Source organism: Calonectris borealis, chromosome 2, assembly GCF_964195595.1.
Source record: "Calonectris borealis chromosome 2, bCalBor7.hap1.2, whole genome shotgun sequence".
In the NCBI taxonomy this organism is placed as follows: Eukaryota; Metazoa; Chordata; class Aves; order Procellariiformes; family Procellariidae; genus Calonectris; species Calonectris borealis.
Genome location: NC_134313.1, coordinates 39,186,668 through 39,197,271, shown reverse-complemented (window position 1 = coordinate 39,197,271; position 10,604 = coordinate 39,186,668). Strand labels below are relative to the sequence as shown.

Below are 10,604 nucleotides of genomic sequence, written 5' to 3'. Positions count from 1 at the left end.
CGCCGCGGCCGGGCCAACACGGCAGCTGTTAGGGCTGCGGGACACCGTGGACTGCCCGGCGTGCGCCGCTTATAGCATGCTGCGGCCTGACACAAGTGTTCGCGGGCCACGCTGCGTTCCCCCTCCTCGCCGCTGCCCGGCCGGCCGGCCAAGCGGTGTTTCACGGGGAGCCGCCCGCGAAGGCCCCCGTTGAGGGGAGGCCGCCGCCGCCCCCCCTCCCGCTCCCTTTCGCCGGTTAAAGCCGCGCCAGTGCGGCCCCCGCCTCGCTCTCGCCCGGGGAGGAGGCGAGCCGCTGGCGGCTGCGGGGTAGAAGGACCGCGTCGCATCGCCCTCCGGAGCAGCAGGGGGCGCTGCTCGGTGCCGTCCGCCGGTTTCCGGGGAGGCGGTAACGCGCGCGGGACGCGGAGAGAGCTGCCGGCGCCGGTGAGCGGTGCGGACGGGACAGCGCCCGGGAACCCTCCCCCCGCAGCCCGCTCTGCTCGCTCCGCCGCGCGGAGGCTGAGCGGCCGCCTAGTTCACAGCCCGGAGCGGGCGGCGGCCGGGACGGAGGCGGCTCGCCGGGGAGCGGGCCGGGGCCAGGAGGCGGCGCGGGGAGCGGGCCGGGGCGGAGCGGCGGCGCGCCGGCCGGGGCCCGGGCCACGGTGCTGGGCCTCGGCGTCCCCACGGGGGAGGGGGGGGGGGGCTCCGCGAGGCCTTCCGGCGAGAGCCGTTTGTTGTGCGGCCGTTGCCTAACAACTGCGCCGCGCTCCTTAAAGGGGCCGAGCCCCGAGCGCCGCCTCACCGCTCGGCGCACAGTCTCCCGCGGCCGCGGTCCCGGGCGGGCGGCAGCGCCTCACACCTCGCCCGGGGCGGGGGGGTCGGTGGTTCCGGGGCTGCTTGGGAAATGCTGCCGAGGAGGGAGGTGGGGAGGCGGGGGCGGCCCGTGCGCGGGCGGGCGCTGCAGGCCGGGGCCAGGGGGAGAGGCGCTTCCCCGAGCTGTCACGCGTGGAAAAATAAATCTGATCTCCTGGCTCTGAAGGTTTTCGGAATTTAATGTCTTTTTGGATCAGAGTACGTGTTCTGCAAAAGTAGATGAGCCCTTACGGTGAGGGGAAGTAACTCACAAAACTTGTTGGTAGGTTGTTTTGAGGGTTAATTGCCTTCACAGTTATGAAAAAATCGTGTTGTTTTAGTCAGAGTTTATTAATTGTGAGCGTCCAGACCCCGGATTTTTTTGTGTTTTTTCAGACAAGAATTGAAACAGAGGTGAAAGGTGCAGGAAGTATGTCTCTGACAGTAAGAGCTTATTCTAAATGCCATTCACAGGGGTAGAGAAGCAGCCCATACTGGCTGTTCTGAGAGCTTAGGAAGTTTGGGTGAAAAATATTCCTTAATGAAACAATTATGTGACCATATAATCTGCAAATACAATTACTAAACATGGCATACAGTTGCTTTTTTAAAACAATTCCCTCCCCTCCCACCCTCGCTGCAGTCCATATGGATGGGAATTGTCATTTTGCTAGTTCTCCTGATGTCATTTTAGTATTATTGTGGCATGGAATAGATGAAATCTGTCTACTTACACATGCTGACCTTAAATTTTGTGCCCTGTTTTCTTGAACAAATAGGAGGGGAAGGGAAAGAATAAAAAGGTACCCAGTAAACATTGCTTTAGATGATGAAGTAGATGCACAAAATGCAGATAGATGTAGTACATATGATGCAATACCTATGCAAATATATGTTTTGAATATCTTGAATACAGAGACATGCATTATTAACTCTATTTGGGCATAGATCTAATAAAAATATAATGTTCAAACTTGACATACTGTCTTGAATACCTATATGCTTTCTGTTGCCTGGTACATTTGGTTAAGTTGAAGTCTACCTGGCTGACTCTGTAGTTATTCAGAGTTGCTTTTGTGAAAACTTCCAGTTTAAAAGAAAAAAAGGTTATGAAAAACTAAAATCTTATTGAAAGTAAAAATATATAAAATATATTTTTTTATGCTTTCAGACAGTTGAGTATATAGCAGTAGTATGTTTAATGTAATTTCACTTCAAATAATACAATGTTTTGGGAATGCAAATGCATCCAAGATTTAAAGATGGAAGAGCTGATAGATCTGTGCTATCAAATATTTTTTTTAAAATAGTATTTACAAAATATTCTGTTTTCCAAAAAAACATGAAAAATATGTTGTTTGCACCTCGTAATTTGGGGGCATATGGTTTATCCTTGGGTGTTCAAATATTTATAGCATGTTCTGACTTTCCTGTTTGCTTTATGCACGTGCCCATGGAGCAATGTCTCCAAGCTTGGTTTTGAATCTGCTACTTTTGCTAGTAATAATTGCAAAGTTCTAGAAATGCACAGAATGCATTCAGACATATTGCTAGACTGAAAATAGATTATTTTATTTTGAATTGAAGTAGTTTTGTAGTGGCAAGCTTTACCTTGGTTTGTGCAGTCATATGAAGGCAGTTTTAAGTTAATGGTTCGCTGCGAGTTTACTGCTGTCACCTCTGAGATAGTTCACTGTGTAACTGGGGACTGCGGTAGCACTCTTTTCAGATAGAAATGTATTGTTTTTTTTTTTATTGTGATTAGTCATGATCTCTTCACTTGATACAGTAGGTGATAAAATTGATTAATATTCAGTATTTGCTTGCATAGTGGTATTTTTCTGAACTTAGCAGTGTATGCATCACATTCAAATTGTCAGTCTTTTGCATAGAATATGTAAGAATATTTTTTTTTCTTTATCTTTCATTCCTTTTCAGTATAATATACCCTTTTAGCTTATCTCATAAAGTTTGGACTCGTGCATATTTTAAGAAGATCAACTCAAGCAGAAAGATGTAAGACATAAAATGTCTAGCTATTTTCTAAGAAGCATTTGGCCACTTTTCCTGGCTATTTAGCTGTATTAAAGGTATGCTGCATCAACAGTGCTGTGGCGTTCGTCTTCTTAGTGTTCTCCACAGCCTGGAGTTGTGAGCTTTCTTCACACCAATTGAATTGCCTGTGTAGTTCAACTGTAACTGTTTTGTCTTTATTTTTTAATTTATTATGTTGCTCTTTGGGGCAATATGATAGGAGTGCAGAATGCTAGAAGATTCATTGTGTTCTTCATGCTAGATAGAAAATATACTGCAAATATTCCTTTCCTTATACTGTCTCTCAGAATAGGTTTGGTACCTTTCCAATACAGTGATTTGGAACCAGTTCTGGAGTTTATAAATAGAGGTAAGAAATGCAGATGTTACAGTCAATGAGCTTTTGGGAAGGCTTCTCATAGCGCCTCCTTCTGCATGTGGTAATTTTGCTCTTGGTGGATATGCAGCACTGGATAGGTCATGAGACCAACTTTTGAATTCTTTAGTATGACTAAGTTGTTTCAGTTGTTCAGAACAGTTTTTTCATTATTCTTATGTAACCTAATAAGCTGAATAAAATCTATAAGTGCCTGGAAACTCGCCCTCTTTTAGATTTCTTTTATCCTTTATCAGTGTGCAAAACTAATGGGATTAAAGATTTAGGACAAATCAGATGGGGTAATTTATTTTTGGAATTGATCGTCCTGTATTACCATGAGGAGTTGTAAATAGGTTGTCCTAGTTCTGTCTCTTTTGTAACAATATTATAATTTTATATTATGAATCAAAAAATAGCATTAATGTAAGAGAAAGAGTTTAAAGGAATATATTTTAAGGAATACATCAAGCAGATGTATTCCTTAAATTAAGTTAGCATGCAATTACTTTAATTTATCTGATGGAATTTTGACATTTTTTCTCTTCATCTTACTTCTAGTAAGCATTTATCTCAGTCTCTCTGGACACATTATTTTATGTTAACCTGTGTAGTATCTTACTCCGCTAGTCTTTGTGAGGTGGGTTGGTTTTGGTTTTTTTTTTTAAATTCTTTGATCCTTTTCCTGAAAGTGTTTCCTAATATACTTTGGTAATTGGCCTATTGTTTACCTCATACAGTCTGTAGGCTTTAGAAGGATGCTGAATTAGCCTCAATGAAACTGCTGTAGAATCTGAGTTTAGATACCGGTTATGATGGGATTGCTTAGGAACCTGCATAAGCAATCCTATTGCTTAAGTTGTGTGGGTAGTATTACAGGGATTTGAGGGTCATACTTTTCTTCTCAGTTTCACGCTTCCTTTAAGCGTGGAATATAACATATGGATTTTTTTATCTGTAGGCTTGGTTTTGCAAAACTCCTCCAGTGGAGTTGGTGAAAATGCTGAGTGGAGATTAGGATGAGTAGGCTTGTATGCAGTCATTCTTTTTGGTTTTTTCTTTCTTCTTTCCATGGTTACTTAGTATGCAGCTTTGCAGTGTTTTTAGTTCTGATAAGACTATCCTAACAAAGAATATTCAAAGTCTCAGTGTGTGGCTTAACTTCTGTACAATTCCATTGTCATGAATTTGATTCACTTCAATTTTTATTATGAGGTTATCTAGGAGCAGCAATATACAATAAATTGCACAAATAAGATGCTAAAATTTCTGCTCTGAAGGGCTTTCAGTTAAATAGGCAAGATGAACAACTAATGGAAGAGAGGTAATCAGATGTTCCTCAGTACATGTTTTCTTACAGATGAGTGGCTTGTCTGATTGCAAGTCAACGCTGCCTGATATCCACGATCTTACAGTTATTGCAGAGTTGTAGCTGTTCTTACTGCCTCTGCTATTTTATTGGTGCAGGAGGTAATGATACACAGTTGGCTCCAACTCTAGAAACACTATGCATGTATTTTATGTTTTGTGGGGTTTTTTTTTGGTTGGGTTTTTTTTGCTTTGTTGTTTTTTGTGATTTTTTTTGGTTTTGAATAAGCTTGATGATTTTTAAGACTTCTCGTGATAATAAGTTAAGCACAGAATTGATTGTACAATTTGGTCCTTATTTTTAAGGTATACGTGTATTTTGCACTTTTTGTACTTTCTTTGTCTAATGATTCCTTTATCCTGTTTATTTTTTTATGTTGTCTAATCTTGATTTTATAATTCACTAACAACAAGCTTGTGCTAGTGTGTAGTGAAGGGCCATTGGTAGACTTGCAGTTAAAAAAAACAACCTCAAATCACTTTAACCAACTTAGAAAAAAAGATTAGAGAAATATCTTCAGTCTTATAACCTGGAATCTTTGAATTTTCTCTCTGGTGAAACATCAAGTAATCTCCTCCATGGATGGGTTTCCTGAGTCAGGTGTTTGTTGACCCAGCAAACATCTTAAGGCTTGTAGTTCTGAGGGAGAAACTTGAATATCACTTAACTACTGTCTTAAGCAACTGTAATTGAGCTTTAAATTTTTGAGGCTCTGATGTAGAGGCAATGTTCTATGCTTCTTCTTTAACCGTAGAAATGATGGCAGATGATTTAGACAAATTTATTGAAGATCAGAAGGCCAAGTTGGCACAAGATAAGGCAGAACTTGAATATTATCCACCTTACATGGAAATGAGGGTAAGAGTATTGAATAATTTTCCTGACTTTAAATGCTTCTATTGCTAGGGTCTTGATTTAAGCTTGCTTTTACTGTGCTCTTAAAACTGTATTTGTTGCTAAAGTATATATTAGAAATTACTTTGCATAGATAAATCTTTAACTTAAATACTTCTGTATTTATGTAGATTTTTAAAAACCTGTTTGCCACCAGGCATACACAGTAACATTTGTATTTTACAAGTGGGAAGACTCCTGTAAATGGTTACGGTTGTTCCATCCCCCCTCCCTAGGGAAGCTGACTAGCAGGGATCTGCTCTCTGCCCACTCCAGGGCATGGGTGTTGGGATGGGGATGGAAGGTATAAATATCCTCAAAATTTCTGTTATGGAGACTAGGAAATATAAAAGGCAAATTACTTAATCCAATCAATTAAACAACATCTGTTCTTATAACAATTTTCCTATTAGAAATTTTAGTACCTAATTCTAAAGCTATAAAGATTTTATAATTTGCAGATCACCATTAAGTTGTTTAATAGTGCCAGTACCTGGCAAAAAGCTGTATCTAAATAATTCAAGCTAGCTAAGTGTTATGGTAACTAAGTAAAGTCCTCAGTAAAAAAAGGAGTTTTGATTTGTCTGTTGTTTGACTTGCAAAGCCCCAAACAGCTTAAGCTTTTAACAGCAATTATAATACTGAGTTTTCACTCCCTTTTTTGTTTCATCAGAAGATTATGAGAATTCATCTTTTCCCTTCTGTGGGTAATATAAGTATTTTTACCTAGTTGTAATAATTCTCTCCAGAAAGTTTTATTAATTCACTCCAGAAAGTTAATGGTTAGCGAGCTGTGAGGAGTTGGGCTTCCTTTATTTTTGCCTCCTCTGCTCAGAGCAAGTTTAAAGAGGAGAATGTTTCCAGCCTGTAGTTCGATAAAGTCCTAAGCTGTATAGTGAGACTGTAGTTACAGGGAACAGGTGTGTTAAACTTGCCCTGTAATACCCTATAATTCTTTCATAGTTTCAAGCAGGGTGCAGTACGTCAAATCAGCCCCCATAAAAAAAGAGAGGATATGTGTAAACCCTGAAACAATTGTGGATTATGACATGTGGTTTATGACATAAATCACAATATATATTGTCAACATATTTCATGACATGAGATATATTGAATATGTTGAAATATATTGAACTAATAATTCCTGTGTTGTAGAGGAGAACTACTTTTTTGGTAGTGTTAGTGAAGTGTATAACTTGCTTAATGTGTTAATCTAGCATAATTTTCAATCTCTCTATTCTCCAGTGCTAATAATTATGTTAATAATGTTGTTCTTATATGTGATATTTCTTTTACCTTGTGATGCAGCAAAGTGTTTTGTTTTGTTTTCAGAATAAGGAATCAGAGAAGCTTTCTGAGACTAGCAAAATGTTAATCTCCATGGCTAAAGAAAATATACCTCCAAATAGTCAACAGAACTATCCTTTAGGTATAGTATATTTTTTTTATATGTCTTCTAAGTTTAAGTAGCACTTAATTACCTTTGAGATTTTTTGGAAGGGAATTACTGCTTTGGATTTTTAATTATAAAATTATCATTATAGTTCAAGTGCATACCAATTCTTCAGTCTTCCAAAGGTCTTGGGATTGTGTGGAATTTTTTCTGTAGTTACGCTTTTTTTTGAAAAAGGAAAATATGCCAAGCACTTTCTTTTTCTTCTTGTTAAGGTAGCTCTATTTAAAAAAAAAAAAAAAAAACAAAAACAAAAAAAACCCAAACCAACCAACAAACAAACAAACAAAAAACCAAAAAGCTGCTTGTCAGTCCTTGACAGATGATCCGTCCTTTCCTGTTGTATTTGGGTGGAGCAAAAGCTTTGGAAGTCCATCTTTCATCTGGACTTTACAGGGAAAGTAAATATCCTTTTGCCGTACTTTGTGCCAGGGAAGTAAGGACGACTTTTCTTTCAGCCTCTAAGCTTAAAGTCCTAGTCCAACTTGGCTAAAATGCACACAGTTAAGCTAATTTTTCTCTTAAATGCTAAGTGTCTTTTAAATGTTTAGGCATAGAGTACTAAACTGATCATACTGCTTTTGTAATTTTACTATGTAGTCATTTATTATACAAGTAAAGAATAAGCACTTAGTTTTGGTTGAAATCTGAACCAAGTGAAATGGTTAGATTTGTTTTGCTGTGACTATCGGTTTAATCACCGTTTTCTTTAAAAATATATATTGTCCTATTTTCTTCTTTTCTCTGTGTTCTTTGTGATTGCTGTTTGAAAATGTGTGATAGTATTCCTTTCTCCATTTTACTGTTTCTGTAATGTGCCACCTTTCCTTACTTGTCCTACCATCTCCTTTCTGTAGGCACTACTGTTTTTCCTTAGTTAAGCTTGTGTAACTCAGGTTTGTCTTGACAGCTTTAGAGCTTTTCTGTGTCCTACTTCTTGTCGATAAGTAACTCTTTTCTTTCATGTGTAGACACTTTGGTTTTGTACCTCATTAATTTTCATACTGTGCTTATTGTAATTCTGGTGTAATTTTCCAGCTTCCAGTGGTGGTAAAAGCTGTCCTTTTATTTTAAAAAAGATACGTAAATGGATATTTGATGTTGTTTACATAATACCAATCTAATCTGTCCTTTAAATAAGTACTCCTGCTATGCTTAATGTTATGTCGCCTCTATAATTTTAACAGAATTTGTGACCAGAAAAGTGCATGTCTTAAATTAAAAAATGGAGCCTGAGCTTGTGAATCTGGGGGCCTGAACTGATCTTAGCTGCATAAATAAAAACATGTTTTTATAAAGATGTTGTATAGGTAGAACTTCCAGCCATCAGCAAGGCAAGCTCCTCTAAAACCTGTACAGGAAAACTTCTCTGAAAATTACCTGAAATGATAATTGAACATTCCTTGCTGCCAGAAGTCATAATAGATAAACTCGGTTAGAGGGCAGCACTTGAATAAGTATCTACCTCATATTTTTGGCAGTTTTATTATGATCAGCAGGTTAGTCCTGGTGTTGATAATTCTTTGCTTAACTGTGGAAACATACGACACAGAAAATAGAACACAGTAGGTAGTATCCCAATGGCTGTGACAGACCACTACATAACAGTTAAGCTATTTTAATATTAAAATAATATTATCTCTTGTTGGAGAGCTATAATAGCACATGTCATGTTGTGTTTATTATTATAAATTGGACTTAATTGTTGACACCTAAATATAATAACACACATAATGAAGTATTACAGATGAGGGGCATTCAGGTGGTCTTAAATGAAAAGCAACAAGTAGGTATTGCTATGTTGTGGTTTAACTGCAGCCGGCAGCTAAGCACCACACAGCCACTTGCTCACTCCCCCCAACAGGATGGGGGGAGAGAATTGGAAGGGTAAAAGTGAGAAAACTCGTGGGTGGAGATAAAAACAGTTTAATAATTGAAATAAAATAATAGTAATAATTAATAAATTGTAATGAAAGTAAGAGAGAGAGAGAAATAAAACCCAAGAAAGACAAGTGATACAAATGAAAGCAATTGCTCACCATCAACTGACTGATGCCCAGCCAGTCCCCGAGCAGTGGACCCCCCCACCCCCCCAACCTCCCCCCTAGTTCATTGCTGAGCATGACGTCATATGGTATGGAATATCCCTTTGGTCAGTTGGGGTCAGCTGTCCTGGCTGTGTCCCCTCCCAACTTCTTATGCACCCCCAGCCTCCTCACTGGTGGGGTGGGGTGAGAAGCAGAAAAGGCCTTGACTCTGTGCAAGCACTGCTCAGCAGTAACTGAAACATCCCTGTGTTATCAACACTGTTTCCAGCACAAATCCAAAACATAGCCCCATACTAGCTACTGTGAAGAAAATTAACTCTACCCCAGCCAAAACCAGCACATTCTATAATAATAATTTGGGTGCTGAACACATTTGGCTATCAGTGGATGGTTGTTGATATTATTGGCTGGTTCTGCTTGAAAGCAATGGAATTTCCTTTGGATTAAATTAGACAGATACTTGTTCCTTGGTAGCTTGTTCCACTAGCTCTAGCAGTAGTGTTGAGAATCAGGCTGAATGAAGTTATAGTTATTTCTCAACATATTAAATGCATGCAAACTTTTTTGTAAAAATGCATTTAAAGTCTTAACTTTTTTCTTAAAAAAAAAAAGTTGTCAATGTGATTGTGTGTGAATAACAGAACGTGAAATAGCAAATAAATACAGCAAATACAGAATAAACAAAAGCAGAAAACCAATGAAAAACAAAGCATATCTCTTACTCCGACGGAAGAATTCAGACAAATTGTGCACGAAATTAAGATGAATGTATGTTAACTGGAGTATTTTGCCCTGCAGGCTCTCTTAAAGTAAGTTTTTTGAAGTAGCTAGTTTTCAAGTATCTCTTAAATCACTACCCATAATTGTTATCTCAGTGCTTTTCTAGTGGTCAAAAAAAGGTCTTCTGTAATAAAATTAACTTTAAACCGTCTTTTGTTTGAATACTTCACGTATTTGCATCAAAGCACTCGATTCTCACTGATTTTTCTTCTTTTTTTGTACTGAATTTTACTGGCTTCTGTGAAGTTACTGAATGAATATTCACTCTGGTGTGTTAGTTGCTTTTGATTTTTTTTCTTGGTTTCCTATAGTTAATCTAACAATAATGTCATGTGAAAATAAAAGGCAAGAGCAAGTAGCTGAAACAAATAATTTCCTCTTCTGTATTCTATTCCTCTTTACACTTACCCCTTTTTTGAGTGTTGAAATGGTACGTTATTTTTTAATGGAACTCACACTTACCTTATGTGCACAATTAGGAGAAAAGTAACTTGCAGGTTGGAGAAGCAGCTCCCATGCAGATTTTGGTTAGTAGTTGAACTCTGCAAGCTGTTTCAAAATAGCGTATGACATAGTTAATCAGGCATTAGGTCCTTTGGTTCTACAGAACAGCAGGCTGACTCCTGTTTTGGCTCGTGAGGATACATTCTGACTTAGCTGAAACTATCTCAAGCCAAGTCAGCTAAGTGTATTTTTACTAAGTGTATCTCAACCTTTTATCTGTTTCAGTAGCAGAGTGATTCCCAAGTTAGCAATTTTCAGCAGTAATATAATGTCGTTTTTACTGTACAGACACCAATTAATGCCCTAAACGTTTGA

At 39.0% G+C, this 10,604-nt stretch overlaps 1 protein-coding gene across 18 annotated transcripts in view; it reads left to right on the top strand.

Moving 5' to 3' along the window:
* The first annotated feature begins 317 nt into the window (after positions 1 to 317).
* CSPP1 (centrosome and spindle pole associated protein 1) overlaps positions 318 to 10,604 on the top strand; it is a 65,828-nt gene continuing 55,541 nt past the window's right edge. For 12 of the 18 annotated variants that reach the window (XR_012672325.1, XR_012672326.1, XM_075141696.1 and 9 more), the window contains exons 1-3: positions 318 to 423; positions 5,365 to 5,468; positions 6,837 to 6,933. Coding sequence is in view for 16 of the 18 variants with exons in the window: in XM_075141696.1 (XP_074997797.1) it covers positions 5,367 to 5,468; positions 6,837 to 6,933 (199 nt within the window). In the remaining 2 variants the exon portion in view is untranslated. Of the gene's footprint in view, positions 424 to 3,173; positions 3,236 to 3,578; positions 3,882 to 5,364; positions 5,469 to 6,836; positions 6,934 to 10,604 lie in introns of those variants that run through there. The other 6 variants (XM_075141697.1, XM_075141694.1, XM_075141686.1 and 3 more) reach the window with 3 other exon arrangements.